Source organism: Taeniopygia guttata, chromosome 3, assembly GCF_048771995.1.
Source record: "Taeniopygia guttata chromosome 3, bTaeGut7.mat, whole genome shotgun sequence".
NCBI classification, from domain to species: domain Eukaryota; kingdom Metazoa; phylum Chordata; class Aves; order Passeriformes; family Estrildidae; genus Taeniopygia; species Taeniopygia guttata.
The window spans coordinates 91,232,327-91,251,112 of record NC_133027.1 but is presented as its reverse complement, the minus strand read 5'-3'; the positions used below and the strand labels follow the sequence as shown (position 1 = coordinate 91,251,112).

Below are 18,786 nucleotides of genomic sequence, written 5' to 3'. Positions count from 1 at the left end.
CTCCCAAGTGTCAGGGAAGTTTTGAGGCTGGGTTTAACAATGACAAAAAGCTGGGACCAGGTTCAAACTTATGTGCTAATGTATATGTTCATCATTATCTAATGGCCATCAAATGGAGATGTATCATTGCTACTGGGGACTGAGGCTGCCGAGTTTAGGGCTGCTCTGTGTTTATATACTATGATTATCTTCACATCCCTCTACTTCCACCATGAGTTCATCCATATATCCACACTTCTCATCATTTCATGCTGTATTACACAACACACTTGGGTTTGTTTTTTTTTTTTAACTTGAGAAGCAAAATTAGTGCAGAATTTTAACTGCTACTATTAAAAACTTTAGAGCTTAATATAAAAGCAACACTGCCCAGTGGTTCAGCCTAATTAAAAATAGCCTGAAGGTTTTTACTTCCTAATACTACAGTGAGCTTTAAAGGAAAAAACCCTCCTCTTGCTGTCTGTACTGCTGTTACTGGATTAAGCAGTACTATGCACTAGGAGGTTGACCGAGCCATCCTCATGATTAAGTTCAAGGGATTAATATTTCAGTTCAGTTGTTTTTAATTTAAACATTTTCTCCAAAGTTCATATTAATGCTGACTGCTGCAAGCTTAGGCAACTCTCTAATTACCTATAAAGTTTAAATGACCCATGCAGAAAACTGTATTTCAGTGATGTTCAGCAAGCATTCCACAATGCAAAAATTGACAAATAAGGTAATTTCATCAACCCAGATCAAAGCTGCCCAGAGCAGCTTGAACTCCTGCCTGGTAAAGCACAGACCCAAAGTTCACTCCAGTGTACAGGACAGTGATTGGCTTTAATGGGGTTTGGATCTACAATTTGGATCTCCAACCACCAAATACAGGTGCAAACAGACCAGATCAAGTGAAGGAACTGCTGGCACTAAAGGGCATGAAATGCTTGCTCCTGACCCAGCAGGGATCTGGGGGTAATTGTAATCTGCCTCACAAAGGAGAGGTGCAAAAGTTGTGTTTCAGTGGCTCAGAGTTTTCACCTGAAAATCACTCCCTTTTTCAATGCAAGCAAACTGCAAAGTGTGAAGGAGTTTAGGAAAAAGGAACCAGGTTGCTGCTTAAAATCCAAGCCTGCGCCGACAGACAAGAGACAACCTCCCACAGAGAAGGGCAGATGCCTTTCTCACCTCCAGACCTCGCTCTCTCTGTGTACAGCCCCGTCTGGGTTTCCCTCCAGCACCTGAGCTCCTTGAGGAAGGGAAACTGCTGCTGAGGCTGTTTCTCCCTCCTGATGCTTATTCTGGGTGAGGAACTGCCACCCTGCTCATGCTGCAGCCCAAGCAGCCCCACAGCCTGGTCTCAGGTGTGGTGGGATATGTCCAGTGAGGAGGTGTGACAGAAAATGGGTGTCACAGGGCCTGTGTGTGGGTCTGTGCCATGGAACACTTCCCCTGGATCTGAAAGTGCTCTTGAACACATCTCTTAAAGAACTTGCCATTGAGCTCTGGGCTCAGACCTTGTTGTTGTCAGGAAAAGGGACACACTAGCTCCTTAGAAGCCAGCAGAGGCAGGAGGATAAGGGACACCACAACTTTAAATCTCCTGAGGATCCATTCCTCTGGTGCCTCCTGTCCCCACTGTGCTCAGTGGCTACGAGAAGGTCACTCTGGGGCTCCCTCACTCCTCGAGCCCACTGCAGGAACTGTGAGCTTCTCACTGTGAGCTGGATCTGGTCCTGGCTTCTCTCCTCCTGAGGTTAATACAGTTCATCAAAGCTCAGTTCACCAGAGGGTCAAGCCTGAACTGAGATGAATCTCATGGAACTTCACTAAGCCCTTTGCTTTCTTTTCCACTGAGAGGCATGCCATCAAAATGCCTAACATGATCCCCCTAGAGCTCCACTTTGTTTTTAATCTGATTTCATTTATGTGTATCACTATTGGTAGCTTCTCTCTTGGAAAGGTTTTGCACCATGCAAAACCTTATTTAAGAGAAAAAACACTGGCAATAGAACAAAACCTCTTTCCATTACAAGAACTTATCTTTTTAATGTTCTATCAGTGTTTTATTATTATTTTGGTACTTGACATCTTCCAAAAGCATTAAAAAGTTCTTGAGAGGTCTTACAGCTTTACAGTGCATTCTCTGATGCCAATTCTGATCACAATCTAGCTGAAGATAAGTTTAATGAACACTAGAAAAATAAAGGCCTTTCATTAGTGATCAAGTGATTTGAAGAAGCAAAAGAGTACTTTAAAAACATGTGTTTCTCGCTTTAGAGCCCTATATTAAAAATGTGAAGACTGGACATCTCTGCAACAGAAATTCATCTGGAACTTGGGGAGTATTTACTTCAAATGATAGCAAACAAGTATCAGAAATGAATGAGATTATTCACTTGCAAAAATACCTTTTAGAACAATGACTATGAAATGTCATATTTTCCCCATCTCGAGGAAATCTGTTTAGTTATTAGAGAAATACAGGCATTAGATTTAGTGATGGTGAGTGAATAATAAAGTCATCTACTACTCTAAATAACAGTAAAAAGATTATTCTGAATTAGTTACAGAAGTTATTCCTAAAAAATTCTTATCACTTATGTTATTTAAACTTTCTTACATATCAATTAGTTTGAAATAATAAGTCTTTAGGCTATCTATTAATTGCAGCACTGTTGGCACGATCTGTATTTAAAATTATGCAATGAAAATTAAGCTGAAGCACCAAGCTGTCTTGGCTAACAAAAAAGATTTCCTCAGCCCTTCGGATAGAGCAGGAGAGAGAATGGGGGCACTGAATCCACAGGAGAACTCTTTCTCACTTTACAGCTCCCTCCTGGCACAGGCTGACATGGGCTGTGGAAGGCACAAGGTAAGAACCCCATGTTGAAGCTGCAGGGCTGCTTTCCCAGCACATTTCCCAGTCCATTTTCCCATTGCCTGGCACGACTGCTCCCAGGCAAAGGGAGAAGAGCTCCCAGGACTAATGCAAAGGAAAGGCAGCACACTCAGAACAGGAGAGTTGCTCCAGGACATTCTGCATGGGATCATTAGAAACTCAAGGGATGGGAGATTTAAAGGGTTAAGTCACTCCTTCAGAAGGCAGGGGGAAGCTGTTTGCAGAGGAATATCTGGTCCATACACGAGGAGAAGACACCAATTTTAATTTCTCCTGCTGTTACAGCTTGAGGCTCTCCAAGAAGCCTCCAACCCATGCTTTTAAGTCTTCCTGTCTTTGCAGAGCAGATCTAAGGACAGCTGAACTCCTCCTGTCTGCTCATATTTGGCTTCACACATAGACTGAAGCTACACTTTGGCATTTGTCTCATTCCCTCTGGGCTGGTACCCGTTGGCACCTGTCAGAGGCACGGCAGGCACTGCCACAGCAGCACTGACCAGGAAGGGAGTTTTAAAAGTGCAGCCATTCTTTGGTAGGTGTTATTTTCCCAAATCCTTCATGCCTGCAGTGCAGATGAGTCAAAGAGCTGGTTCACAGATCTTGGGAATGGCATCTTCCTGCCACAGAAATTACAATAAAAGCTGCTGAAATGTTCTGATGGAGGGAACCATACCTGGGAAAGAAACTTCTTTAAATCAGAGCAGGCAATGCAGCTCACTCCCTGTCAGCCTCTGCCTGCTCCACCAGCAGTTCCCTGTCTCCTGCATCCTATGGTTAATTGTACTTTTAAATAAGGAAAGGCAGAGCATCCTCCTACTAATATTAATGAGCTATAGAGAGGAAACAAGGGTGAGTACTGAGTCAATCCTCTTGTGACAGGTCTGTGTGCTTGTGGATGCATAGACACACACACAAAAAAAGGAAGACATCTGAATATTTTTAAGTACATCAATATAATGACTCCACTGGTATGAACATGGGTTTTGTTGAGGAAAAAAAAATCATGTTACTGAAATATTCATACAAAAGATGCAGTTTGTTCAGGGAGGACAGGTACAAAGAGGATCTTTAGTGCGATATTTATCAAAGATCCACATTTATTTTTTTGTGATCTCCAGCACACTGTAGAGAGAGACCTGCTCAGGGTCTCTGGGCAATGACAGAATTGGACATGAAAGCACTCTGTGGGCACTCTGACAGATGATTGGGTGATGAAGCTTTACTTACTTGCCCAGAAAACTTTTCAAAAAGGATTTCAGGAGGGTACAGAATATTTAAACTTCTGAGCAGGCAACATCCATATTTGACAGTATGTCCTCTCTACTGGTGATTGGCTGGGAAAACAGACATCTCTTCCCATGAGTGATGTAAACCTGTGAGCAAAATTACTGCTTTTCCAGATTAAAACAATTCCTGCAGTAGCCAACAGAGAGGACCCTAGCCCATATAAATCCTCAAACATGGTTTGTATCACTGAATTAAATCTGCTTATGAGTTACAACCATTACATGGCAGATCATATTACAAGAAATTAACTCCAGTCTTAGAAAAAGAGATCACTTCAAAAGTAAAAAAGCTAAGCAATAATTTTAAAATTGGAATTCATTTTCAACTAATTAGCATTTTCAAGAGGGAGCTGCAGTAGTGCCTGTCTGAATACAAATGGGAATGAAGGGTACTCCAGGCCAAGAGGAGGCGTGAACACTGCCATGGAACTGGGGAGAAGTCATTGCAGAATTGATTCCTTCATGGCATGGAAAGCACGAGCCCCTGCTCAGCATTACAGCCATCCCCTGATAGACAGACTGACAGTGAGGACTCATTCCCAGCAGCTCCTGCAGTTCCCATGCTCCTTGGCATTACAGGCTGCTCTCTCCCACCTCCAGCAGCATCCAAGCTGCATGGTATGAACTGGATTACTAAAATAACAGGGAAGCGTTTAATTGCTGGAAGTCAATCCCATTAGGAATACCAATTTCTGAAACTTGACCCCTGCTCTGGGAACTGAAGCTGCAAAATTTTCAGCAGAGAGGAGCATTTTGAGAGCAGAAATCTCTCTGAGATCTCACCAACATATATAACACCCTGCAGAATAAACTTGATCCCAACAGACACTTCTACATTCACTAATAGGAATTATCTCAAGGAGGACCACAGATGAGTGACTATAAGCTGTTTCTAAAAATTATAACCTTCAGTATCAGCAGGCTGTGAAATAATTTGCCCTGTAAGCTCCACACCATATGTTTTATTCAGGCATTAATACCTCCTTAGTGAAAATAAAGCTGTCAGGAGAAGAGGCAGCACAGAGCAGTATCATCCCCACAGGCCATGCAGTAGCTGAACCTGGAGGCTGAAGTTGTACTGTGTAGAATTCTGCATGTGTGCAGCAGCTGCCAAAAGACTTACAAAATTCCAGGTTTAGGAAAAAGCTGAACCTAGACAACACTTGCACATGGCTGAAGCCTCACTGAAAAACTCCCTCATGCACTTAAGTGTCCATTTAAAACACAGCTTAAAGAACAAGAAAAGTGCAGCAGTAGCTTTTAGATCCCACTTTTTAGACGTCCTAAAACCAAAAAAAATCCTAGTGCAAAAGCACAGATTAAAAAAAACGGCTACAGCTTCAGACCAGGCTTGCAAGTCTAACTTCTTTTCTTTCTGTTGCAAAATTTTATCTACTGCTGACAAACAAAATTGTGAACTGGGAGTTCTTCCTATAGCTGTCTAACATTCAATCACTAGAGGATTCAAACAGTTCCTGAATGAAGCTGTAATTTAGGTAATTTCTCTAGATTTCTGCATAGCTATTAGCATGTCTTAGAAGGATTCTGGGCCCCTCCTGCAGAGAAATATTCTCTAAGGTGATCAGTTTTGTTCAACCCAAAGCCACTGGTTTACTCCACCAGAGCATCCTTTCTGGCCTGCAGGAAAAATTTACTCCCTTCTTCTGCCCTGTCTTCCCTCCCTTATCCTGGTACTTCACAGCATCTCAAATGCTTTGTCCTGTGTATGTAAGAGTGAGAGCTTAGAACAGAAAGGGGTGGAAAAAAAAGTTTCTTCACATCACATCACTCTCATGTTTGCTTTGGTGTGATGGATTCCTTCTCCCCATTTTGGAGTTCCCTGAGTACTCAGTGCCAACCCACTTTGTTTCCCAGCTTCTCCTGATCCTTTACACAGTCTATGAGACTTAAGTCCTGAGAGCAGGATGAAGGAAAGAGTAACTCAGTGGTATAATGAGGAGTTATTTCATTAGAGGAGGTTTTTCTCTGGGGCCTGATTTCCTTTCAACTGTGCAGGAGCAATTGGGTTCGTCTGGGTTCCCACCATCCTCCCAAGATATCCTAACTTGACCCAGGCAGGTGATATGAGCTTGGCCTCATATTATTTAAAATGTTAACGGAGTTAAAACAAGCTCTTCTGTTTTTTTCAAATGTTCATTGAGCTGTTTCAAGGCAGGTCATCTCTATTCCCATCCTCCTGCTTTTCAGGAAAGGAAGACAGCACATCCCTCAGGAACAGAAATCAATATTCTTCTGTCACTTAAACACAAGCAACAAAGAAATCCCAGTCCCCTAGTGAGCAATTGCCAGTTTAATCTTGCCATCTTCAGTAAGTTACTCCTTTGAATACTGTGGAGGTGCCAACATATTCATTATGGGCTCTGCTTTCTTTTGTCACAACCTCTGTGCTCAGGAAATACACATTTAGTTCCCTTGCCTGTGTCCAAGAGGAAAACAGCATTCATGAAATCAAGGCCCCACCTAACAGTTTTAATCTCTAACCCTGCCACAATAAGAGAACTAAACAATACTTTCAATTATGTTATCTTTAACAAGCATTTGAGAAAAATGTTCACTTATTATGCAACAGTAAAAACCTTTAAATAAACTGTAATGATGTGAATCAACACATGAAGAATATGTTGGGGTCTGTGTGAGCAGAGGCAGGTGATTCACATAAAGAAAAGCCTGACAAATCAAATTTACAGTCACTTCATAAATCAAACTTAGCACTTGCCTTTCTGCAAAGCACAGGACTCAATCTGTGTTGTGCAAGGCACAGATCAAACTCCCAGAGCTGGTTCCCTCTTTGCCAGTGCATATCCATAGGAAGGGATGTGATCAGTGAAAACCCAAACAACACCCCCAGACAGGTTGAGAGAACAAATACAGCCCTCACTGAGAACCATGGCAGTTCTCTCCCCAAACAAGTAAAGCATATCAAAGCAAGCCAGGAGAAAGCAGTAGGAGTGAAATAGTAAATAAAAATACAAAGCAAGTGGGATTCCCTGATTTAGTGACAAAGTTGTGGCTGATTACTACCCCCTTGAAGTGAAAGCCCAGTCCTCCTAGCATGGCTGTGTTTGCAGGAGGATGCAGGAAGTTTGCTTATACATAATCATGTTTCCTGATGAACACACCTGAAATAATACTTCATTCCATCCCCATCTTGTCGTCATCAGCCCTTCCATAAAGCAATGAAGAAAACTCCCTTACTTTAATCTGTGTTCATCTTTCTTCCAGCCTTTGCCTGCCCTTCTTCAATTGTCTTCTGTTCTCTTCCTTCTCCCTGAAAACTTCACCCTCTTACTTTTTAATCTTCCCCTTTAGCTTCACTAATCCTGTTTTACTGATCCCCATACATCAGTTCTTTCTCTTTGTACCCCAATTCTTCCTTCTGCTGTGATGCCCTGGTTAATCCCATCTTTATCCCATACTCTGGTGTCCCAGATGACAAATCCTTAATTTATCTACTTGGTAAGCTTAATCTTCAGAGGTACCCAGAATTCCTACTTCAACACCTTTCCCCACCTCCCACTTCTACATTCAAATGCTCTCAGTTCCTACCCCCACATTAATCAATCAATCTCCTTTACCTCTTCAGAGAGAAATTGCACAGTGCCTGGTGTTCTGATCTGGCAGTACTGCAGCTACTGTGAGCAGAGAACAGAGGATATTCCCATGACCCAAAGGGCTGTGGCAAGAAAGCTGGGACAATCATGCTGTTACACACAGCCCCTGATGGCTGCACTGAGGTGGGGCAGAAGCAGCAATAAATAAAACAGGCAGGGAGATGATGGGGTGGGGTATGATCCAAAGAAGGCACAAATCTCTTGCGTGGTCTCGAAAGGATGTAATGGTCAGTGGCAGCTCATGTTATGCAGCTAGCAGGTAATAATCAGGGCTGGAATTGCTCAAAGATTTCAGAAAAACCACCAGGCAGTTAATTGTGGATGATCCTGACTTGGTTTTGACATGTAAAATGGAAACAACATCAGCATTACTGGATAAAAAGGGGAATTTTTCACTCACTTTCACTATAGTCTCATATTCCATTTCTACTTCTGTTTTTCCTCTACTTCTTGTTCTTCTATGCTCTTTAAAACAAAACCAAGGATCATTTCAATTTGAGGTGATTAGCAATTACTCTAAGCTGAAATGACATAATTCTGTGCATTACAGTAAAGCAACATCTCTTTAATCTATGCACTTAATGAAAAACAAAAGATTACTTCATGCTTCTGTGTGCCGGCTCATTAATATTTGACTAGGTACACATTAGTCAGAGAAACAGTCTATTTATCACAACCTGTCACTCCATGCTACAAGAGGACAATATTCCAACTGTGTTATGAGGGAGATCCAGCTTTAGTTGAAGTTGCAGTTTACGCAGGTTGCAAGAAATGTCACTTTTCCTCTGGGAGAGGGAAGGAAGTGTGTCTGAAGGGAAAAATGAGCATCAGCCATGCACCTGAAGTATGTGCTAGAAGAGATACCCTTAGACTGTGATCATGCCTAATGCCATGAACTCAGGGCAGTTTGCATGGAAAACACCCAGGGACATCCCCAAGTGCTTACAGGAGTGGTGCTGCTCCAGCCTATTTCCCTGGAGTCAGTCTTGCAGGAAATGTGTGGGACACGCTGCTCATAGAGCTGTTACTACTGCTCTTTTACCTTAATCTCCAACTGCTGTGTATCTCTGGAGCTACACCTTGGGTTTGGCAGCTCAAGGAGCAGCAAGACTGTCAGATTGTCCCAAAGGCCCCGGTGTGCTCCGGGATTGTCAGATTGTCCCAAAACCCCTGGTGTCCTCCAAGCTGCTTGGAGCAGACTCACTGCATCCCACACCACTCTGAGCACCCTAAACTCAAACTCTCTCTTGGAGAGATCCAAGGTCTGAAGCAGAGAAGTCCTGCAGGTAATCCAGCAGCAACCAAAGAGACACAAGTTTGTTCTTTAGTTCTTGCAGTTACTAGAAGATGGCTATGAAATTATAGCCAGGAAGTGAAAAAAGGGGGTGACTTTTTGGTTGTTGCTAAGCGCAGTCCTTAAACAGCACTGCCCTGCCATTTTCAAGTGGTTGCAGCGTGTTGCCTTCTCTGTTGAGAATGTTATGGTGGTGACTGTCTTGTCTTACTCTAAAATCTACATTATTTCAGGAATAAGTGATTTACTGCTCCATATGGTAGCAATTGCATGAATCTATCACTGAATTTGGTTCTGTTTGCAGAAGTTAAATCACAGCTCTGTCATGACAGGGTTGGTGCCACCAAAATCTTGACACTTCCCACATCATATACTTTGTCATGTATTCTGGACAGTTTTGTATCTGCATTGTCCAGGAGCCAGAGCTACAGTGGCATTCCCTGTCACACACAGGTGACATGCAGGTGACAGCCAGCCATGGAACAATTGGATGTGAGCTCACTGAGGTAACCAGTGCTTTGTCTTAGGTGTCAGGTTTGTTATGAATGAGACTGAAGATGGAAACTTTTAAAAAGAAATAAAAACAGGCAAATAACACAAAAGAAAGCTTCTCATTTAGCTTAGAAACCGAGGTAGTACTTTTAATATTTATTACAAAACATTTCCTCTCAAAGCATTTTCTTAAACTGAATACAATTATTGAGTCACTTCCTTGGTAATGGGTGAAGAAGCAGAACAATATGTCTGAGCACTCTGACCTCATTTTACTTCCATGCAGATTCATAAATCCCTTCTAATTGAGTCACAATGCAGGCAGAAAATGCCATTAGCTAACAACTGGCTGGATTTAATTGAAATGCTGTGTGAGAGAACCTATGCCGCCTTCTTATGTTGATTTGCAGCCAATGAATGAAATTAATTTTATTTTCTCCTTGCAGTCTTTCTCACCGTGGCAGCAGTGGGCTGTAAACCTATATCATTAACACTGACACAAAGGGTGTTAGGAGATACATGTGGGGCATACGATGCTCAGAACATGGGTGCCATTGGCTGTGGCAGCTTGCACCATCTTGACATGCAAAATGGACCTAAAATATTAGCTGAGGAAGCACAAGGTGAAAGTTTGTAGCAGCAAAGAAGGTGAAATGTAAAGTGAAATAAGAAAGCTACTTTGTTTTGCACACTTCCTTATCGCTCCTCCTGATGCACTTCGTTTTTCTGCCCCTTTGATCTATGTACTTCACGGGTTCTGTGCTTCCACTGACAGACAAATCAGATAAAGCAACTCACAGAAAATGGGCAATTTTTATTAAATTACATGTACGTTTGCAGCACAAAAACATTTTGTTGCTGGGGACGTTGGATGTTACTTCAGTGAGGTTTGTATCTACTGAAAGCAGGTTAAGATTTGATTAAAAATTCCCTTAAAACCAGTCTTGTAAAACACTACTAGGCATCCTCTTGCTAAATTTCTTAGTTTGTGCAACATGAATACTTTTCCTTTCTTTTGGCACCGTTTTTAGCCAGCCTCACTGTTTAAAGAGCACATTTTGCCTTAGGAAAAGGTCTATGTACTTTGTGTGTTGTGCTCACACACCAGGATTTGAGTGTGCAAAGGAGGCACACACTTGCCAATATCCAGACTTTACCTACCTGCAGGATAAACATCAGGAATAAGTAAACATTTCAACAAAAAGCAACATTCAAACATGGTAACAAACCTCCCTCTACTTAACCAAACTGAGGAATTTTCCCTTTGATTATTTATCAAAACACAGTCCATGGAAAGTAACAAAAATAAGAGATATCTGGGTAGCATGAATTCCACAGGCAGAGGAAACCACAGGGTTACCAAATATAACCGTTGAACTGTGATTAGGGTATGCACCACTCAAAACCTCTATTTTTTATTGAGCTTTCAACAATATAGTCTGTGCACTTGCTCCTTGATCCAAGAGCTGGTAGTGCAGGAGACATAGATCAGATATTTACCACAGCTAGTTTGGGAGCTCCAGGCATGGCCTTGAAACATAAGAAAGAGAAAGTCAGAGAGAAACACAGGATTTTTCAAGCTCTTTTCAGTTCTCTTGGTCATGACTGTACTTGCAAAATTGCCTGGTTTTGAAAATGCCTGAGCAACTTCTCGACTGCAGCGTGAGCTGAACCATTGTGTTTGTACAGACATTGTACAAGCAGCTCTTGGTGAAATCTCTAACACAGAGGTAATAAAACACAGAAAATACATACACTTTCCCAAATCATAAAGCAGCCATATATCTGTTGCTTTTGTTAGTGCTGAGACAACATTTTAGGGAAGACACACACACAAACCAGACTGTAGAAGAACACTGATGACAAGGGGAAGTGTTAAAACACTATCTGCCATTCACAGTCACCACCTACCTAATGCTGCTTTCCCAGAAGCTTTCTAGAGACACCAGAAAGTTCAGAAATCAATCCAGTAAATGTTTAAGCTTTTAAAATATTGAAGCTGAATATCATCTAGTTTATCTGATGGTCCTGGATGTGTCCTCACCTGTGCAAAAGGCCACCAAAAAAAAGCTGAACTTTATATTTCTGGTTTCTAAGCTGTCCTGAAAAGCTGTGTTGTGTTCTCAATTACTGTGCCATTACTGTAAAGAACTACTGCCATAATTAGTCAGGATTTCTCTTCTTGCTGGCACATAGAATCTTGTCAGGCCCCACAATAAATTGTGCTGATATAACACCTCCAGTCAGCTCTTGTTAACAGGACTGTTCTTCACAATTATCCATTAATGAACCTTTAAAACCACAATGAAGAAATGTGTCTCAGGGAGAAGAAAAAGGAGACAGTGCTTGTCCACAAGAGCTGCCTCACAGCACACAGTTTAGTTCCCTCAATAATTCCCACACCTCTCAGCTGTTCATGGACTCACATGTGCTGCTGCTGGCCCTGCCTTTGGCAGATACTTGCAGGGTTTTCTGAGACCACAGCAGCACAAAGCCACCACACTGAAGAGAGCAGGGAAGATTTCTAAGAGCAGTTTGAGGGGAAATGTAAACATTTTAAGCAATAGTACAATCAAAGTGACTTAAGATTTTTAGAAATGAAACATTCCTGCCTAATGCCTTGTCCTTTTTCTGCACTCTGCTGCTCTCAGCAAGGGTCCTGCTGACTAAAGGACATGACACTTCCTCTCTGGGGGCAACTCTTCTGAAACTCTGGCCAGCTGAAAGAAAGCAAGCAGTGCTCACTAGCCACTAAGCTGGGGGAAAGCCCAAGCCCTCTGGAAAACAGCACATTCTCTCCAACGGACCAAGAAAAACTTTCTTGCTCTTTATAGAAGCAGCCCTGGCCTAAATTCCTAACCCATGACTTCTTTTCAAACTTTGTTTCCAGCTGTGTTGTGTGTGTGGAGTTCATCTTCAATATAATGTGTCAGATGTGCTTTAGGCTCTTTTTCTGTAGGTATCTACTAACAGAAGATGAATTGCCAAACCAAGAAAACAGAAAAGCCAGGGGCAGGGGATGTGCTTTCCCATGGGTGTCATCCACAGCCGGCTGGCACAGACACTCAGAACTAAATCTACCTCATGGCAACACAGCAACAGCATAAAACATTTAAGGCAGCAACTTGTATTCATGTTTTACAAGCTGTGAAACCCAGTTATATTCACATCTTTCCCACACCAGAAAAGATCCTTCACATCCCTATCACAGAGACAGCATGGATTTAGGTTTGTTTATCAATGATCCAAGACTGACTGTGTAGTAGGCAGAGGAAAAAATGCAGGAGGAAGAGCTTGGCCCTGGCTTTGATCTCACTCAGTGAAACAATAAAAAAAAAAAAAAATCAGATTAATTCTACTGCGTGTCAGTGAAAATGTCTGGTTTAACAGCAGTATGTGTGGAACCCACCACTACGCAATTCCACCCTTCAGTTACACACACAGAACCCAGCTGCAGCAGGAACAGTCTTTTGATGCACTCCTGTTTCTCATCCTGGGTAAAGAACATTCTCCTTCCTGCTTCATATTGACTACTTTAGTTTTAACCTTAAAAAAAAAAATCCACTGCAATTATACTGAAGTTCCATAAATGTCAGAAGATTAAGTCAGAATATGCACCTTTCAGCCCAAAACAAAACTCTCAAACCTCAATACAAGGTCCAAGCAGAGCATCACTGAAATTCTCTCTGTACAAAACATCTTATTTATCACCTTTACCATTTGTGGCATAACATAACTTGTAAGCTAGACAGAGATCAAGAGAATGGACTTTATTTCTCAGAAATGTATTTCCATTAATACAGTGAATGTTAGACAGAGAAAGTCCAATCTGGGACTCTGACCCATAGTTCATGTTCCTCTGGTCAAGCAGGAAGAGTTAATGCCCTGTGGTTATGAGACCACCAGATTTTTGTGAATATCTCATGGCAGGACATGAATTGGAAGTCTCAAAGATTTACTCATTTAGGAGGCAGGTTTACTCCACTGAAGTCAGATGAATTTTGCTATTGATACCAGTTAGAGCACAACAAAAGTTCACTCCCCATCCCATGGATGTATTTGGCATGTTGCCTTAGTCTGAGAGGTAGCTCAGCAACCCCTGTGAATCAGCTACTCATCACAAAAGAGTAAAAATCACTTTAAAAATTGAAGAATGTGAGTAGAGCCAGTATTTCTGCAGCTTATCCAGTACAGCAAGTTGGCAATGGATTATTTTAGGGCAGTTTTGAAAGCAGGCATTCCAATGTGATCAGCTAAAGGGAATGAAGAAATCAAAGGGACTTAGATTACCACTGGGAGCAGGCTAAAGAAAGAAAGGTACCATAGAAGCATTTTGTACTTTCACTAGGCAGAAAAAAAACCCTGTTATAATTCAGTAAGCACTAAAACAAGTGAAGTCAAGAGTTCTCTCCCTGACGGTGGTGACACGGCCACTGAGAGCTTTAGGAACTGCTGACTGCTCCCTTACAACAAAATCTTTCTCTTGTCCTGTAATGGCCTGGTTACTGTAAGGCCTGAGGGCCAAGGCTACTGTGCAGAAAACCCTCAGTGTCCCCCAAAGCTTCTTCATCACAGGATAGCACTCAGCTGTCTCAGATTTCTTGCAGGATTCTGTATTACTGAGGACACCTCTCCCCTTGTCCAGCCTCAGAATGCTTAGCGCACACATTCCAATATGCCTTTGGTACAGATGAAGGCTCTCAATATTTCTGGGTAAGCAGTGCTGAATTCTCCCTCAGCCTTTAAACTTTTAGAGTTGCAAGACATATGTATATGTACAAAAACATAGCAAGGATGAGGGAGGACCTCTGTCCTCTGAGGTGAACCATAAAATAAAGAGAAATCAGCTTAGCTCCACCTTAAACCCAGCCTTCTGTCCACACTTCATCAATTTAAAATAGAGAATCCAGTACCCAAAGCTGGAGCTGCCTGCCTGATGGCTGAGCTAAGCATGAGCTAACCCAGTTATTTCTGCAAAAACAGAGCCTGCAGCCGTGTCCTGCCATGGCTCCCCCTCCTCTCTGTCCTCAGAGCAAACAGGTGCCAGGGAGGAAAGCCTGGAAGCTTTCCAGTGAAATCATCCACTGCCCCAGTTCAGGCAATGCTCCATTGCCTTTCAGTGCTTTCAGGTGTACAGTGGGAATACAGACTGTGTAAGGAAATTATCTTCAGGGCAGGTAAAGGGCCTGGTGCTCTGATCCTGATGGTGAGACACAATCACAGAATGGTTGGCGTTAGAAAGGACCTCAGGAGATCATGCAGTCCAACACCCTGCCCAGGTAGGGGCACCTGGGGCAGGTGACACAGGAACATGTCCAGGAGGGTTTGGGATGCCTCCAGAGAGGGAGACTCCACAGCCCCTCTGGGCAGCTGCTCCAGTGCTCTGCCACCATCAATGTAAAGAACTTCTTCCTCATGTTAAGGTGGAACCTCCCGTGTTTCATTTCATGGCCCTTGCTCCTTATCCTGTCACTGGCACGCTGAAAAGGGTCTGGCACCTTCCTTGGCACCTCTTTGAGATATTTATGTGGATTCATATGATCCCCTCTCAGTCCTCTTTTCTCCAGACTAAACAGTCTCCAGTCTCTCCTCAAAACAGACCCCTCATCATCTTTGTGGCCTCCGCTGGACCCTCTCCAGAAGCTCCTTGTCTCAGAAATTGCCTTTCTGGAAATGATACTCAAAATGGGAAGACTACCAATTAAAAAAAATCTCATCCTATCCCAAAATGTTGTTCTAAATCACACCAGTACCTACACTAAGAGATTCCAGTAACATCTCTGGAAGCATTATGTACAAATGCCAGAGAAACTGAGATAAGCATCAGGGTGAGAATGGACATCCCACTGATTCAGTGCCTTGTACAAATGAAACAGTTTACTTATCCCACAAACTGATTTCCTTTGCAACTTTACCCAACTCATTTCACTGCCAAGGTCTCAACTCTCCCATCTGCAAGACTGCACGAAATACAAGTTACTGACTCAGATTTTAATACTGATAGAAATGGAAAGCAATAGCATGGTCTTGTCTTACAGACTAGCATGATAGCTTAGGCAATTTTAGGGCCTTCTCTATATTAAATAGAGCGGATTGCAGTTTTCTCTGCAGTAAAAGGAGATTTATTTCCTAAGAACATTCAAAATCCAAATCCTTTCCCTAATGAAGTGTCAGATGAAAGGATTTTCTTCACAAACACATCAAGAAAATGCCATCTTCCAACATTTCATTAAACATTAACCGACTGTGAATTAACAAACAAAAAATGTTGATTTTTTGGATGAATTGTTACTAGTACCATTTACTAGCTAAGACAGAATACATATGACAATTAGTTCTTCAAATGACTACATGGGGGAAATCCTCTCTGTCCCAATGCTCTGTACTTTATGATAAACTCATTTGTGTCTAAGAACAGATTTTCAGCTTCATTCCTTTCTGAAACCAAAGTTAGCCTCAGATAATGGAGCTGCTGCCAATAAACTCAAGATGTCTTAACATCAATTTGCTGAATGGAAAAGCTTGCGTATTTTGAACTAAATTAGTACAGCAGTACCTGTTTAAGATCAATTCTCAGCAGACTATTTCCTATTTATTGCTAATTAAAATCACGGATTTCCTGTTCCAAACAGTATATAAGCCTGAAAAATTAGCTCCAACCCAGTGTGCTATTGACTCAGCTGGGGCATTAGATCTAGATTTACCACCTCATTCCAAGGTTTATAAGAGCAGCTACTCTCAGGCACGGCAAATCAGGCAGAGGGAGGTCAGGTGTGGAGGGAAACCAGGAGGCAAGCGCTAAGATTTGTCATCTCAAGGTTACAGAGTGCAGAGTGGCTCAGCTGTGCTTTTCTCCCCAGCCTGAGGTACCAAGAGCACACAGACTGGAAGTCTCCCTTGGCACATTAAAGCTGAGCCTTTCTGCCTCAGCTGCAGCCCTTTCCGGCCTTGGAGAGAATAATACTCCAGCTGTGTGCCAAGGGGATATCTGCAGTGCCATCTGGGCTTAACCTTATCCACCCGCACTTCTCTTGTCAGGTCCATTACAAAAATGTTTTCAACTGATTGTACTGGGCACAAACAGGTCAATTCTTTCTCTTCTGGAACACAGTTCAGCCAGGAAAACACACAAGCTTGGGAACAGCCATGACAAATGGAAATATTGGAGAGGTCCTGAATTAAAGATGATCTTGCCCACTGCTTTCAGTGCATTGCCCAGAGCTTTCACATCCCTGAGATTTGAGACTGTCTGAACTGCTGAGGTCCCAGGAAAGCAGCACCTGCTGGGCTCCATTGTGATGATACCGAACTTCCAGAGGGTACAGAGAAGGGCTGTGCCATCCCTGTCTCCCTAATCCACATAAACTGGCAAGATGCACTTACAGCAGGAAAATGCCTATTAATAAATCAACCCTTCTTCTTTTTCTTTTTTTCCTCCAAAAATCTTTGCCTTATTCCCACATCAAAAGCCTAAAACCTGCTCAGGCTCATCTTGGTTGATTTAATCAGTCACAGCAGCCTGGACCTCATTTCCACCCCAAACTGTGAGTTTAGGACACCATGGCAAAAGTGACATAGAAAGGTAACAGCTGTCTAGGAAGGAGCCCTGCAGACCTCCAGAGCTTTGGCCAACCAGGTGCCAACAAATGCTTCTTTATTGGCACCAAATCCACAGTGAGACAGAGATACACCTCCTTTACAGTTGTATTTCAGACCCCTAGATAAGTTAGTTGCCTGAGCAGTGCATATATGGACAGTTTAGAATTCCAACCACTAATAGCTATGAAAAAATAGCACTAATTTTTGTTACTGTTATCCTTTGTTTCTCAGTTTTTTGAAAGATGCCAAGGGTCATTCTGGAAGATCTGGTCTAGAGGTAACATTCAAAAGCAATTATTAGTGTCTGACTTTGTTACTAGCATTTTCTTTGACACTCCAAAAATACTTACTCAAACAGCTTTCCCAGTCAGTCTTTTATTAATTTCTTAGGTAGATTTTTTTTTTTTTTAACAGTGCTTGGTGATAGTAACAGCATGGCAAAAAATAGAATAGGTGTATAATTAATGAAATAATTGTGTTGAGTGTATATTCACTACTTTTAATAAGTGAGAAGTACTTCAAGTTGTCTTTCTTTGTACAAGTGTCTAATTCCTGCTCAAATACTTCTGTAATTCTTTTGGTTGGAAACTGTGTTTAAGAAGCTACTGGGCAGGGACTGTCTGTTTGTGAGAGGCCCCTGCAGAACCAGCCAAGGGTTTTAGGGTCTCTGTTCCTGCACTAAGCTCCTTCAAATTCATGAACATTATAATTTCTTGAAGAGATGGAGTCCTACTAATACCTGGAAAAATACAAGGAGGCTGAAACGCTCTTGTATTTCAAGTTGACTCAGGGCCCAGATTTTTTTACAGATGGAGGACTTCAGTTCAAATTCATGGATGACTTAAATTGGTGTAGCTAAAGCAGACAGCATCCTTAGCATCCCTCCTCTTCTCTCCCCAAGATGATTCCATTCTCGCAGGCATGGCTGAACAAATTCTACATCTGCTTGTTAGCTGCTGTAGCTTAAATTAATTAAGTGCATGGATGTAATCTGCTGCCAAGTGGAACTTACATTATCAGGCAGGACCACAAATAAGGAAGAAAGTTGGGGTTACTTATCTCACTGCAGGGGAGGGAAGGGCAGAAAGCTGAGGTGAGTGCTGGACCCAGCTCCCTTGGGACACAATTCTCTGAGGATCAAAGAACCAGAGCCACAGATCGCTGCTCACTTCTGACCAAAAAGCAACATTTTGGTTCCTTTCAGTCTCATTCATTCTAGCAGTTCAACCTGTCTGGCAAGCTGATAAAACCAGCAGTGCTGATACTGTCAAAAAGGGAATTATGAAGTGACAGGGGCAGTTCTCCCACCCTGGGCAAACCTGAGCCCTACTGGAGAAGGGCTGGAAGTCTGAAGCTGTTTAGTGACAGCTTCCCCCAGGCTCTGGGGAGCTGCCCCAGCTGGGGTTACTTCCAAGCTGCTCAGCAGCCCGAACCACTGACAACATGCAGAAATCATGGGAAGTGATATGAAGGCAAGCAAATATTTGCAATAACACTTACTCTATCTGTGTTTCTTATTCTTGTGCAAAGAATGCAATCAAATTAATAATGATAAATATAAATATTAATGCATTGTTATTTAGATGATGAAATGCAGTTTTG

The 18,786-nt window shown here is 42.3% G+C and overlaps 1 protein-coding gene across 4 annotated transcripts in view; it reads right to left on the bottom strand.

Annotated features, from left to right (window-relative positions):
* The window catches only part of PLCB1 (phospholipase C beta 1), a 340,329-nt gene that overhangs the window by 12,602 nt on the left and 308,941 nt on the right, over window positions 1–18,786 (bottom strand). For 2 of the 4 annotated variants that reach the window (XM_012572343.5, XM_012572344.5), the window contains exon 32: window positions 8,200–8,264. The exons of the other annotated variants lie outside the window; for them this stretch is intronic. In XM_012572343.5, coding sequence (XP_012427797.2) covers window positions 8,226–8,264 — 39 coding nt within the window. In that variant the 3' untranslated portion in view covers window positions 8,200–8,225. The remainder of the gene's footprint in view (window positions 1–8,199; window positions 8,265–18,786) is intronic. 4 annotated transcript variants of the gene reach the window in all.